This window comes from Halichoeres trimaculatus, unplaced genomic scaffold, assembly GCF_033239565.1.
Source record: "Halichoeres trimaculatus isolate MK-OKI-2021-1 unplaced genomic scaffold, fHalTri1.1 fHalTri1_scaffold_19, whole genome shotgun sequence".
Lineage (NCBI taxonomy): Eukaryota > Metazoa > Chordata > Actinopteri > Labriformes > Labridae > Halichoeres > Halichoeres trimaculatus.
In genome coordinates this window covers 14,544,491-14,558,798 of record NW_027437197.1, presented here as the reverse complement: position 1 = coordinate 14,558,798, position 14,308 = coordinate 14,544,491, and the positions used below count along the sequence as shown (strand labels likewise).

General features: G+C 40.9%; 2 protein-coding genes across 2 annotated transcripts; one reads left to right on the top strand and one right to left on the bottom strand.

Moving 5' to 3' along the window:
- The first annotated feature begins 779 nt into the window (after nucleotides 1–779).
- LOC141808780 (RCC1 and BTB domain-containing protein 1-like) lies at nucleotides 780–7,565 on the top strand. Its single transcript, XM_074695490.1, has 12 exons — nucleotides 780–944; nucleotides 2,281–2,529; nucleotides 2,860–3,010; nucleotides 3,096–3,262; nucleotides 3,620–3,778; nucleotides 3,864–3,971; nucleotides 4,057–4,199; nucleotides 4,298–4,488; nucleotides 4,689–4,815; nucleotides 4,902–5,053; nucleotides 5,139–5,269; nucleotides 5,377–7,565. The coding sequence occupies exons 2-12, from the start codon at nucleotides 2,404–2,406 to the stop codon at nucleotides 5,515–5,517; spliced, it is 1,596 nt and encodes a 531-aa protein (XP_074551591.1). The 5' UTR covers nucleotides 780–944; nucleotides 2,281–2,403; the 3' UTR covers nucleotides 5,518–7,565.
- A 1,378-nt stretch (nucleotides 7,566–8,943) lies between these two features.
- LOC141808551 (carnitine O-acetyltransferase-like) lies at nucleotides 8,944–13,441 on the bottom strand. The gene is made up of 13 exons (XM_074695201.1): nucleotides 13,235–13,441; nucleotides 12,948–13,066; nucleotides 12,717–12,770; nucleotides 12,282–12,447; nucleotides 11,713–11,887; nucleotides 11,455–11,633; nucleotides 11,198–11,298; nucleotides 10,995–11,117; nucleotides 10,775–10,897; nucleotides 10,490–10,625; nucleotides 10,317–10,379; nucleotides 9,812–9,952; nucleotides 8,944–9,533 (listed from the first exon to the last, which is right to left on the bottom strand). Exons 1-13 carry the CDS (start codon nucleotides 13,439–13,441, stop codon nucleotides 9,297–9,299), a joined length of 1,824 nt encoding a protein of 607 aa, XP_074551302.1. The 3' UTR covers nucleotides 8,944–9,296.
- Nucleotides 13,442–14,308: the final 867 nt, after the last annotated feature.

The window sequence follows — 14,308 nt, the reverse complement described above, 5'->3', positions numbered from 1 at the left end:
GTTGAAAATCATTGTGCCTTTTGTTTTTCATTTCAACTAAAACTATTGAACAAAGTAAAGATTCTTTAACACTGGAGGATTTAGAAACAGGAGATGTGGCTTCAGGATTAAATGTGCTCTCCCTGTTGTTGGGGTTTGGTCACTGCTGCTCTCTGCTGTTGAGAGTGTAACTGCTCCTCTCCGATTTTATTCACTGAACATTGTAACACACCATTCCTCTCCTAATCATTACCTGCCCTCCTCTCCCCCTGCAACACTACCATCCATTCATCATCGCCATATTTCAGTCAAGGGGATTTCTGATCTCATCTCCCCTCATCTCACCCTCAGGACATGATCTGTGTTTCTGATCCTAACCAAAATAAACTTGCTGTTTAGCCGTTGGATCCTCCGTGCTTGCAAGTGTTGTGATTCACACATACAGTTGCTCTCTGCATCAACTCCTGTCTGAGAAAACCTGAAAGGACTGAAAGCTCGCTTGGGTGTTATAGAAATAATACAGCAGAGCTAAATTTTTGTTTCAGTAACTCAGACAGTGTAAGCTCATTGAGATAATCTAGTTTATTGTTATACAAATATTTTATTTAGGTAGTTTTGGATTTTATTCATTACTGTTTGTTTGCTATTTATTCGTTTATTTGTTTATATCTATCTATATTTATTTGAAGAGTCGGACACCTTAGATTTTCTTATCTACACTCCGTACCAGTAGGTGGCGGAAACGCGCCAATATATTTTTTTCCAGCCTCCAATAAGAAGTCAATAGTTGGGCTACATCTGATCACGTGACTCCATTACTCCGCCTCATTTCCGTAAACAAAGCGTCAGATCAGCAGGCTGCGTTAGCCGGAGCGGAAAGTGAAAACAAAGCACCCTGACACCGGACTCGCGTGTCATGGTTACCTGGACCCGTCAACGGCACCGGAGAGGAGTTTTCCTAGCACGTGAGTTGGCGGGAATTGTTGACGTTGCTTCGGAAGTTGCCTCCTTCCGGGCTAATATGCTAACTGCATGCTCGCTCAGATTAGTCTAGCAGCAGCTCCGCTCGCTTTATTCTGTTGTGACAGTTTGCTGAATAATGCGTTTCAGACAAAGACATTAGACAGCCAGCTGGGTGTTTTTATCCCACAGTCAATGTTATCAGTGTGTGCTGTGAGTTTGAGATAACGCAGGTGTAGGAGCTGATATGTGTCTTTGTTGGTTTAGCAACGTTGTTACAACACTTAAAGCCTCTGTGACCTAGATTTTCAACACATTACGTCTCTTTACTGAGAAAGTCCAAAGCTGTTTTCACCAAAAACAGGTCTGCAGGAATTAAACAAATCATCCCCCCCACAGCTGACTTACAGTCTACAAGGAGTGATGACAGAACAAGATAGAAAACACACCACCAAGACCTCAACAGGATATAAATACTGGAAGACATAAACAAATTAATCATTTAACTCCTAATGCACAAAACTCCCAAATATATATATATATATATATTTTACTTGTAATTTGGAAGGAATACAAACACAACCCTCAGCAACATCTCAATAAATAAGAATATAATGGAAGTGTTTATTTTATTTCATTTTAAAATGTGAAACTCATTAATTAAACAAAATAAATCCCTCTAATTGTGATGATAATGGCTCATGGTTAATGAAAAACACATATTCAGTACCATGTAAAATTAGAAATTTAAATGAGTATGTTCATTGGTAGTCACTCAGGCTATTTTTGCATCAACTACTTCTCTCTGGCGTTCAGGTCAGAAGAGCTTTCTGGCCAATCCAGCATGGGTGTATACCAACATCATTGAACCAGGTTTTGGATCTTTTGGCTGTGTGGGCAGAAGGTAGCTGAAAGTGCTGTTTTTCAGAGAACACGAGAGATTCTTCTCTAGAGTCCATACAGGATTAAGTCCCGAGTCTGCTAGAGAGCAAAAACGTTTATGCATGGCACAAATATTTTATAATTGGTGGCATTACTTCTCCAGGTATGACACAGTTTTGCTCCAAGGAGCTTTGTACATACCAGCCCGGATTTGTTTGAGCCACTTTTACTCCACATTACCCAACTTTTCTGTAATCTTCTTAGAGAAGTCATGCTTGGGATTAACATCATTTCTAATAAATCTGTACATAAATGTATTTGTAATAAGCTTTTTGTTTCTTTCTGGGTTGTACTGTAGATGATCAAACACAATTTATTGTTTAATTTTTATAATTCTTGTCTGAATTGGTTGTAAATGTGTTGAACTATTTCGTTTATTTCCCCATCTTACCCCAACAGTGACAGCAGCTCCAGCAGAGTCCCTTACCCACCATCCCCTGCCCCTGTCCCCTGCCCTGCCTTTGAACTGAGGCTCATCCCTCCACCCTGGTGCCTTAGCCGCTCACTCACAAGCAGCTCATCATGGTGGATGTCACAAAATGGCCCATTTTCAGCCTCATGGGGCCTCAGGAGCTCTCCAATATACGAAAAGCATGTGTGTTTGGATCGTCAGCGAATGAGGCCATCTACATCACCAACGACGACGAGGTTAGGTTCAACATGCTGATAGGAAAACTGCTGGCGTTTTTTTAGATAATGTCAGACAGATGTTTTAATTAGAGGGTGACCCTGTTAACTGGAGAATTATTAAGATGTTATTTAATGGCTTTCTTATATGTTGAATTTAAAGCTCTTGAATGTTATTGTTCGTTTTGTTCTCTGTAACTGTTTCAAGTGAAAGCAGGATCAGTTGGTGTCACATGAGGACTTATCAGCTTCATCCTGTGTTGATGTTTTTGTCTGAAATGTGACCTTTTACCTGCTGATCCACATCGTCCTCCCTCTCTCCTCCCTCTGTCTCTCTTCTCTCTTTCCCAGGTCTACGTGTTTGGTCTGAACTGCAGTAACTGTCTGGGAACAGGGGACAGCCTGAGCACCGTTGTCCCCAAAAAGCTGGACTTCCTGAGTGGGAGGAAGGTGGTCAGCCTGAGCTACGGCAGCGGGCCTCACGTCCTGCTGGCCACAGAGGGTAAGTGCTCAGAAGCCTTTCATCGCCAGCGCCTCACTTTGGGATTTTAAAGCGCTGCAGGAACTCTTATCGTTCTGTGTTTCAGATGGAGAGCTGTTTGCCTGGGGTCATAACGGTTACAGCCAACTGGGGAATGGGACAACTAACCAAGGAGTATCTCCGGTGCTTGTGTCAGCCAACCTGCTTAATAAAAAGATTACAGAAGTGGCGTGTGGATCCCACCACTCCATGGCTCTGACTGACTCGGGAGAAGTGAGTGTCTGTAAGAAATAAATGAGTTCATAGAGTAGAAACATAAACACTTCTCTGCTTTCTTTTTTTAAGCTGTGAAACAGGTAATGCAAACACTTTTATCCATGACAAACTTTAATTTTTTCGCTGAATACCTTCACTTTCTAACTCATTTAAAATGTCAGCCTTAAGACACTGCTGTAAACATGGAGGAATGTTCCTCTAAGGAGATTCAGAAGCTTGGATTTGGGGCGTAGGGTTACATGGAACATTTTTGTCCCATTTATTTTTATTCATTCTCCCTTGAATAAGGTTTTAATCTGGTTGAACTGAATTAAAAAAAAAACCCTTAGATATCCTCTCCCTGTTTCCTGCCAGGTGTACGCGTGGGGCTACAACAACTGTGGTCAGGTCGGCTCTGGCTCCACTGCGAACCAGCCGACGCCTCGCAGAGTATCCAGCTGCCTGCAGAACAAAGTGGCCGTCAGCATCGTGTGCGGTCAGACCTCGTCTGTGGCGGTTGTGGACAACGGAGAGGTGATGATTTGACTCGTAATGCACCTTTACACTTCTTCATGTACGGTCTGCACTGCACTGATGTTTTGTCTTCATGTCGCTGCAGGTGTATGGTTGGGGCTACAACGGGAACGGACAACTTGGACTTGGAAACAATGGGAACCAGCTCACTCCCTGTCGAATTGTTGCTCTGCACGGTTTATGTGTGCAACAGGTTTGAGATGTTTAACGTAAAGAAATACTTGGATGATAAACTTTAAATGATGAAAATAATTGGTTTGTTTGTCCTCATCTCGCAGATCGTCTCAGGTTATGCTCACTCACTTGCACTAACCGACGAGGGTTTACTCTATGCCTGGGGCGCCAACACATACGGACAGCTGGGCACTGGCAACAAGAGCAACCAGCTGAGCCCGATTCAGATCATGGCAGAGAAAGAGAGGCAAGAAACACCAAAAAGAGATCATTACCACTGACTATTGAACTCTTGAGCTATTGAACTCTCTGCTTACTCCTCTCCTCTTCTTCTACCTCTTTCAGGATTGTTGAGGTCGCAGCTTGTCACTCCACACACACATCAGCGGCTAAGACTCAGAGTGGGCAGGTGTACATGTGGGGCCAGTGCAGGGGTCAGTCCATCGTCCTGCCCCACCTCACACACTTCACCTGCACGGACGACGTCTTTGCGTGCTTTGCTACACCCTCAGTGATGTGGAGGCTTCTTTCCATGGGTAAGACAAGGTACAAGGATGATGTAGAAATAAAAGGACACAACGTGCTCGTGTCAGGTTAAAAATCAATCAACAAGTCATCTGAGAAATTGTCTGTTTTAGATTCAGTTAATTCAGATATCTGTTAGAGTTTCTTATCTTGCTAATGCCAGAGTGTGTGTGTGTGTGTGTTTGTGTGTGCTTGTGTGTGGTCCCTCCAGAGCACGATGACTTCTTGACTGTGGCTCAGTCACTGAAGAAAGAGTTTGACAACCCCGAGACAGCCGACCTCAAGTTCTGCGTGGACGGCAAATATATCTGTGTCCACAAAGCTATTCTCAAAATCAGGTAAGGGATTTGAACCCTCAGCTGTCACATCATGTAGTGTCCTGTAGAATATAATTTAAAGAGTGTGAATCATTTGTGTCCTGCAGGTGTGAACACTTCAGGTCCATGTTCCAGTCTCACTGGAATGAAGACATGAAGGAGGTCATAGAGATCGATCAGTTCTCGTACCCAGTGTACCGCTCCTTCCTGGAGTTCCTTTACACTGACAATGTGGAGCTGCCTCCTGAGGATGCCATTGGTTAGACACACACATGTCACAGCTTGACTCTGCCTGAGTGTTTGTGTGTTGTGTGGATACTGATTATGTGCCTCTGTTGTGTCAGGGCTGCTGGATCTGGCCACGTCATACTGCGAGAACCGCCTGAAACGTCTGTGTCAGCACATCATAAAGAGAGGGATCACGGTGGACAACGCCTTCTCGCTGCTGTCGGCTGCCGTGCGATATGACGCAGAGGTATGCACTCGACATCAGAGAGGCTCACAATAAGACAACTTTCCTTTCGTGTCTTAATCTGTACTTCCCTCCTCCTTCTCTTCCTCCTTTTTCTCCTCCTCCTTCAGGATCTGGAGGACTTCTGCTTTAAATTCTGCGTAAACCACCTAACTGAAGTCACCCAGACGGCTGCTTTCTGGCAAATCGATGGCAACCTGCTCAAAGATTTCATATGTCGAGCCAGCCGCTGTGGAGCCTTCAAAAACTGACCCCAACCCTAAAGATTCAAGACTTGGACTCAGGAGGTGATTTTCCATCAGTCCTGCTCACCATCAAGGTCATATCCACTTCTCATGTCATTCCAGACCACATGCTGAAATCAGGAGGTGGCGCTTACGGGCTACAAAGCAGTGAGAGTGGATTTATTCGCCACAGTGCCCAACCGGCTCAGACAAACTCTTGTGCCATGAGCGGTTCTTCTTCATTCACTTGAAAACTTTTTGCCAGTTGCCTGATATCACTTTACTTTTCTATTATTTGGTTGAACTGACCAAGTTACTCTTTTAGTTTTTTGCACTCGTGTGATTGATGATTTGGACTGGATCCCAGCTTAATGTGCCATCTGGAATCACCGTGTTCAGTTTGCACTTTGAGAAAAACAGGAAGTACTTTTAGAATACCAGGAAAATAAACTGAAGCCTTAATAGAATTTGTTTAGGTCAAAAAACTGTAGAGAGCGATCGTTAGCGCTGGCTTTGCTAAGGGATTGTGGATTAGAAAGTGACCTAAAGAAGAGAACTTAAGTTACAGGTCAAGGTGCTTTTCTGTCAGAAGGTTCAGGAACTTTCCCTTTCTCTTCATGAAACATTCCCTGGAACTACATAATTGTGTGGTGCGTTTGCACCATGGGGAAAGTGACATACAGAGAAAAAATAAACATAATTTCAACACACCGCTAGACCAGTAGAGGGCAATAAGACATTAGCTACTCAGCAAAAAATATGAATGCTGATTTTGATGGTGCTTTATTGCACTGCAGATGGATTTTTTGACTCTCGTACAAAGACAAGCAGTTGTTGGAAAGCTTGCGCTGATCAAAACTGTTTCAAAAGGTCTAGAGGGCTTCATCCTGTGAAACACTGTTTGTCCACTGCTGTCTAAAGCCTTAAGTTGGCAGAGATCGCTTGGTGTTTTGACTTAAAACAACGAGCTCATTGACATCTTTAAGCAGGATGCAGCCTTCTTGAATGGACTAAATTTAAACCCTAGTTCCTCTGGTGGATAGACACATAGTTCCTCATGGAGCCTTTAGTTCTTGTGGTTGAAAAGCACCTTTTAGCTTAGAGTAAGATAAGTCTCAAACTGTTACAGATGTAGCTGCAGAGCCCAGAAGTCTATCTTTACTAGTGCTATTTTAATACATAGCATGACTGCAATATTCATAGTTTATCAGCAATAATTAGAACATTTTTTATTTCTATTTTTGATCGGTAATCGGTAATTTCACTCTTATCTGGACTTGTCATGCAGCCTCTGTTAGAGATGATAGTTTAGTTTTCTTAGATTTAAAAGCTGTGCAGCTAAACCTCTGTAATATAAAGTTAAATAAAAGCTTAGCTTTAGTTTGGATATCATCATCAGCTGGTAGTTTCTGAGTTTACATTGAGGCTGTAGTGATAGTCCCGACTTGGTTCAACCATCAACCACAGGATGAAAACACTATTTTACAGTATTATTCTATATAAACTGCTCTCTGCTGTGAGGGAACTACTATGCAGGTCATTTCTACTTTATAATCAATGGTTATGTTTCTGACTGATGCTGAGATAAACAAAGTGCCAGTTATCTTTTATGAACTCAGTGAGCAAATTAATAAAAAGAAGACTTTTCATTCCTGTGTTTTTTTCAAGTCTTTGGGAAAAAGAGTGGTTCTTAAATCCTGAGGAGATGGAGGTTTTAGAAGCAAAAACAGAGAAATAACAAAAGATATTAGAAAAACAAAAACACCTACATGATTCCTCTATCAGAAAATTCATTCAAGGGGACTTTTTTCTTTTTTCTCTCAAGTGAGGCAGTTAGTCTGAAGATCAAACAGAGATATTGTTAGAAGTGGCTAATTTGAACCATCCTGTTGAGATTACCTTAGTGACATTTTTCCAGAAACAACTGCTCTTTGTCGATGAAGTTCAATTCTGGGACCAGATAGTTTTATCTGTAAAACCTTCTGTGCTCCAACTTCACTGTCATTTCTGGAAAGTGCACTCTTTTTTTTTTTTAGAGAAGATGTATGTTAACAGGGCCATTTGTCTAGAAGTAAAAAAGATCCAAACTCATAATAAAGATGTTAATGAGACAGTGTTTGGTGAAAGAAGTTCACAGATACAGTTTAAAAGTAGCCATAAGTCCACATTACATGACATGAGGAAAACAAGAAGTTTGAATATTTTTCCATGACACCAGTGCCAAACAATAGTAATGCATCTAACAGTGTTGAAAGGTTGAGCTTTACAATGTCAATCTAATGATAAAATAATTGAAATATAGTTAAAAAGTATGCTACCAATCACTAATATTTTTATTTAAGTTAAAGTAGAACAGCAAATTATGATATCAGCAAAAAAAAAAGTGTGGTTACTGACTATTTTTATTTGTTTAATATTCAATGAAAAGTAACTTTGGTCAGCGGGGACATGTTCAATTGACTGACCTCTACGCCTCAGCAACTCATAAAATTTTTCAAAACATAATTTTCGAAATAATTTTCTGTTTCATAATGCAAAGATATATGTTTTTTTTTTGAGATGTTGTGATTTATTTTATATCACAATCTTTGAGGTAAACCTATGGGACACAAAGTGCACCGAATTTAAAGAGTCACCCATAAATACTGTAAAGATACCAGAGATGGCTCAAAGGCACGCAACCTCTGGTCCAAAAATCTGAGGCAACGTGGAAGTGCTAGAATCTACTATTACACCATTATGGCCACAGCAGCCAAATTTGCTTCAAAAATCAGTTTCAGAAACAAGTGACGTTGGGAAGACCACCATCCATTAATTGTACTGTCCTTGCTTAAAAGGCTAGTTTTCATCTGTAGTCCCTGCAGGACAAATGCTGATAAGGCTCCATGAGTAGAAATAAATTCAACAAAAAATAAAATGAAAAATAAAAGAAATGTGAAACATTAATTAGTGTAAGAATAAAAAACCCTTTGAAAAAGAAAAAAACGTAGCATTGACGTATTTTAGCTGGAAGCATTATGAAACAAATGTTCTTTTTTAAATAATAAATAAATAAATACAAGGAAAATGATCAAATAAAAAAATAATTAAAATTCAAAATAATTACATGACTTCTTTAATTTTGATTTAAAATATACAAATGACATCTTATCAGCAACGACTAATGGACTCCTCTTCATGATCATGTCTCACCAGCGTGACCTGAAAAACCTAAGGGATGGGGTAAACAAAACCCTACACGTCAAAGTCACAGGACACCAAGGAGGGAGAAACACCATCTAATCCACCAGGTGGTGCCAATGTGCAGATTATGGACCACTTCTATTTTGTCGGTCTTAGTCTCATTTCTTAAGAATTCTTTAATGTCCCACTCAAAAGGTTCTTGTACCACTTGAGCAAGCTAAATGGGACACAGCTGTAGTACCCCTGAATTACACCATAAATTAACATTATATGAGATACACACAGCTTAAACATTAACAAATGTGTGTGGGATGTGTGTGTAGATTTATTTTTGACCTAACATAATGACACAACACCTCTTAAAGCAATTATTTATTTATTTATTTATAATAGTGCATAAACACAGCTCAGATTCTCAGCTTCGACTCAAAAAACCCCTTAAGCTAGGACGATAATCTTTTGACACATGAATCAAACTTTTAATCTCAAAGTAGCTGACTGGTTACAGGAATAAGCTGATAACAATAACCCCAATAATCACAGTTAACAGTGCAATAACTGACTAAAAGGACCACTGCTTGTTTAAGTCCGAAAACCTGACTCTCAGAAAGGACATTTCTGGATCAGAGTCCCAGTTTGGCTTTGGCTGTCCGAGTTTGTTCCAACACTGCTTTCATGTCCAACACTGCTTCCTCCACAGCACGCAGCATCTCTCCTGAAGACTTTTCTCTGCCGGCCTCAGAGTAATCAAAGAAGTACACGATAAACTCAATGTGATCATCCATAACGCCATAAGAGATGCTGTACTTTCCTGGTTCTTCAGGCCCGAAACACGGGATAATTCCAGTCCTTGCCGTCGCCTTGTGAACAAGAAAAAAAGATTAGACCTCAGGAAACTGCAGGTGTTATGGTTTCAGTTTATGAAAGGATGATCTCTGTGCTTTCCTTTCTGATGCATGGAGATGTTGTAAAATTCAAACTCCATCTTTGTGGTCGTTTTGCAAAACAGAAAAAAAAAATGCAGATGACCACAAAGATGGAAGTCAAGATGGGGTGCAACAAAGGTCACCAGTGAGTAATTTGTTGGTTTGTGTGAATATGGAGGGGCGCAGAGGAAATTAAACATGTTATTTCTTACCTGGCTGGTTAAGAGTTGGAATTGTGTGAAGGCTTTATCGAAGGAAATGTCTGTGAAGATTTCAGGGGTTGGGATATTTTCCTCATCAGCCTGCATCCACAGACCAAACAGGTGTCCATCTATAGCCTGCCCACGGACCCCCTGAAAGACAGGTAGAAGGAAAGAAGCACCAATACCCCTATGAATTAAACACTGATTCAGCTACTGTCTCTTTAAGGCTCCTCCTTCCCTCTGATTGGCCAGCACTCAGGAAGTGGGGCTATGGGCAGACCTTGGTGTTTGAGGCATTTCCCCTCAATGTGTCATTAACAAGTAAGGAGCCCCTTATGAGATGACCTCATCACTTCAGCAAATCTTGTGAAAATCTTATGAAATTTCACAAATATCTCACACTACTTTTAGAACCAGCCTTTTTGATCAGTTTGAAGAGAGATTCAGGGATTTCTATAACATTTGAATATGTAACAGGTTGAAAAGCTGCAGTGCTGCTATCATCGTCACTCACCATCCCAATGGTCCATCTGTGAGCTTTTATAGCTTTCTCCAGCAGATTAATTTTCTCAGCATTCTGTTAAAACAGCAGGAAGGAGAGACATTACATCACATGATATAACTCTGATAAGAAGTGTTATAAAAACTGTTTTAAATCAAAACTAAGATTGGTTGCTTCCATCTGACCGGAGTTTCAGGGTCATCAAAGGCTTTGATGAAGGCTGCAGAAGCACTGGAGGAAGAGTTGACAAACCCTAAACGTCCCCGTTTAAAGAGTCTCAGAGTGATGGGCTCCAGTGTGAGAGCGACACACTTGTGCATCCTGAGGAGGAGGAGAGAAATTTCTGCCATTACTCCATGTGTTTGGTATGAAGGGGTTGACCAAGGACACCAGTGCTAAGCCGGAACCAAGCCTAGGGTTTTAAATTTAAATGCAGACACCTGTCATCTTGTTCTTCCTCAAAGTCTTACCTGTAGTATGCCAGCTGCATCGCCATCTGCACGAAAGCGTCAGGACTTATTTTTAAAGACTTCAGGGTGTTTTTCCCAAACTGTCCAAAGATTTTCCTCTTTATATCGAGACTTTTGGTGAGCCTGAAAAGATGAAACAAGGACTGCGGTTAGACCTTTCTTTATCTGGCAAAACTTAGTCTCACTTTGCTCAAAGAAACATCAGCGCAGATTTGCTCACATGTCCATGTGCTGCTTGGCCTCATCGATGTCTTTCTTGATCTCAGGTGTGAGGTTGAACTGAAGTTTCTGGGGAGTTGGTAAATCTACCAATGGCTTTGTGATCTGCGGCCTCTCTTTGCTCCTACAAACCAAAGAAAACCTCAAATTAAAGGAAGAACAAATAACCGATACCAACAAACGCTTCAGCTTTGGTTTACTTACATGTTTATATTGATGTAATCTAAAATGTCCAAAGAGATGATTCCATCAGCTACAGTATGAAGGCTGTGACCTCCACACGTCCCATCTTCTCCGATGATAAACTGTTGTAAAAAGTCAACATCTAAAACTTCAGTCATCATCACTGAAACTCAGCATTTTAAGGGCAAAGTGTGTGTTCACTGCTTTCTCTGTCTACTTGTACAAGCACATAGTTACAGCTTTTTTCATGTGTTGGAGACTAAGAGTGCGGTATTGACCTGCATTCCTTTGTCAAACCAGCGATTGGCGCTGTTTCCACTGCTTCCTCCCCCAAACAGCAGCTGATGAATCTCACTCATGTGAGGATCCTCGTTGGTAATAGGGGGCATTGGCCCGTCTAAGCAGACCAGGTAGATGCTGCTCTGGATGGAGTGCACTGACTGTTTGTTAGTTTCATCTGAAAACACAACGAGTTTATCATCCCACTGTTTGACATTGAATTTCACGTCATGTTGCGGGTGGTCTTTATTCCTCACCCTTGATGAGGTCCTCATGAACTCTGCCCCAGACGTCTCGGCGTTGAGTTGTTAGGATGCCGATGGGGTTAGGGTCGATCTGCGTCGATGAGTCGTAAATTCTCTCCAACTGAACGCAGAGCTCGTCCATGCTCAGCTGAGTCCCATCACTGTGGTACACATCCATCACAAAGAACTGGAACCACACATGCACACACACACACACACACACACACACACACACACACACATGAGAAGTGTGAAATCTTACAGGGCCTTTGAAATTCTCTGAAAGGGGATCTTCCATATTCTCAGAAGACCTGTGACTAAAGGGCCTTCTGATTTTCTGACCAACATGCCTTCTGACCTTATGGGCATCCTGATTCTCTATCGAGCCTTCTGACCAACATACCTTCTGAATTGACTGATTCAGGGGCCCTCTAACTAACAGGCGTTCTGATTTTACTGACCAACGGGCCCTCTGATTAACAGGCGACTAGTTGGATAAAGGTTAAATAAAATAAAATTCTAAAAATAATAAATAATGACGATAAGGGTCCCTCCACTTGAAGGAGAAAAGTGTGTCTTACCTGGTTGTTGCGAACCACGCTGATGTGTTTAGGGGGGTTTGAAGTTTTAGCATAAAAAGCCAAAGAATCAATCTCTGGGTGGGGGATTCTGCAGGAGGAGTAGAGCTGCTCATGCTGCGACATACATAGTGGTATCCCTTGGACGTAATCTACAGGAAGTGTGTCACTGTAAAACAACCAATGAAAATCCAGATTTTCAAGTCTCAAATTTCAAATTAAAACAGGGAATACTACAGCATATATATATATATATATATATATATATATATATATATATATATATATATATATATATATATATATATATATATATATATATATATATATATATATATACATATATATATATATATATATATATATATATATATATATATATATATATATATATATATATATATATATATATATTTAAGGAGAAAGATTTGAACTTACGTTTCCAGAATGACCTTAAAGTCCAACACAGCCTGGATTAAACCAGCAGCAACCCTTAACACAGAAAGTATTATTCAATTATTTTTTGTTAGTTTTTAAAACCTGTATAAGTTCTGTTCCAACGATAAACGACGACAAAGTTATTTATAAGACAAGTGAGTTTGTGTGTGTGTGTGTGTGTGTGTGTGTGTGTGTGTGTGTGTGTGTGCGTGTGTGCGTGTGTGTGTTTACCTGATTTGGCTCTTTTTATCTGTGACGTTTCTCTTAGGACAGACCCCAGAGACGTTCGAAAAAATTGGTAGAGGCTTCCGTTTGCTCAGGTACTCGTACTTCACATAATCATCCGTTAGCTGTCAACACGCACACATGCACATGTACTCAGTTTTCAAAAGTCATCAGTCAAAAGAAGCTGAAACCCACAGTTCTCAGAGTGTCTACTGCCCCCTGCAGTGAGCAGGTCCTCATAGAGGCCCATGTTAAAACGCGGAGTATCAGAACCATGCCTCTTTCACACTCACCCAGTTGTCCATCTTCTCCGCTCTCATCTCCAGACCCTTTTGCAGCCTCTCTCCCACTCCTCCTGGTTTCTGAAACTCCTCCACCATCTGTTTGCACCTGCGCAGCTCATCGGGCTCCAGCACGAGCTGCAGGAGGTCCACGTACCGCCCGCAAGTCTGCTTCAGAGGGGGGACGGGCAGTTTGGGCAGATTCTGCTTCTGACTCATGTTTTTGCAAGAGTGCAGAGCGGCGGGTCGGAGCAATTGACGGGGTGTCAGCAGCCCCGCTTTCACCTGGTGGGAAACATATGTATTTAATGAGTGACCTTCAAGACTCCACATTGCTAAAATCTTTGTGATGATGTTCTTTCCTTTAACTTTTTCCTTGTTTTAAGCATGTTATTTTTTTTCTTTTTTTTTTTTTTTTTTTTTTAAATTTCAGCCCTCGTTTTGAGCTTGTTTTTAAAACTGCTCAACAAGTTTACCCCTTTATTCTTCTTCTTATTAGTCTAAAAGCTCTGTCTTTACAGTAAAGAATGACTAAAACAGCTTTTTATATCTTGCGCTAAGAAGCTGAAATCTAAGCAAGTGTTTCTCTTATTTCAGACAAAAGATGTCTAATTAGACCAAACATGAGCAACGCTTGCCTGACAAGTCTTCAGAAAATGTCTTATTTCAAGATGTTAAATATTTAAATGACGCCTAGATAGCTTGAAAATTAGCATTTTTGACTTTCTTCAGAGTTTCTTTGAATCGAATAACTTTTTTTTTTTACCTAAAATAAGACTTAAACACTCACTTACCCTAACCCTACCCTTTAGTAAAGTTTCTTGCTTACCAGACGTCTGCTGCAGATGTTTAGCATTTCTCTTTCAGGTTTGTTGTTCAGCTGTGAGATCTCTTTACTTGAACTTGAAGACTTTCTGAACGAGAGTGATCCCTTAAAAACTGTCGAACTGAGGTGTCTCACTTAAGTCAATTTGTCTTAACAGACTGTTTGTCCCATTTACATAGACAAACAGTGTCAAACTTTCACCTGTTTTCATGTCTGTGTGGAGGCATGCTGGCTGTGGAGTTCACACTTCTTCTCATGTC

What these genes read in the sequence shown, in the direction of transcription:
- LOC141808780 (XM_074695490.1), top strand. Translation starts at nt 2,404, where the DNA reads ATGGTGGATGTCACAAAATGGCCCATTTTCAGCCTCATGGGGCCTCAG. An exon ending in ACATCACCAACGACGACGAG is followed by an intron (nt 2,530 to 2,859) that starts GTTAGGTTCAAC and finishes TCTCTTTCCCAG; the next exon opens with GTCTACGTGTTTGGTCTGAA. An exon ending in AAAGCTATTCTCAAAATCAG is followed by an intron (nt 4,816 to 4,901) that starts GTAAGGGATTTG and finishes TGTGTCCTGCAG; the next exon opens with GTGTGAACACTTCAGGTCCA.
- LOC141808551 (XM_074695201.1), bottom strand. Translation starts at nt 13,441, where the DNA reads ATGAGTCAGAAGCAGAATCTGCCCAAACTGCCCGTCCCCCCTCTGAAG. An exon ending in CGGAGAAGATGGACAACTGG is followed by an intron (nt 13,067 to 13,234) that starts GTGAGTGTGAAA and finishes GCGTGTTGACAG; the next exon opens with CTAACGGATGATTATGTGAA. An exon ending in GCCAAGCAGCACATGGACAT is followed by an intron (nt 10,898 to 10,994) that starts GTGAGCAAATCT and finishes TCATCTTTTCAG; the next exon opens with GCTCACCAAAAGTCTCGATA.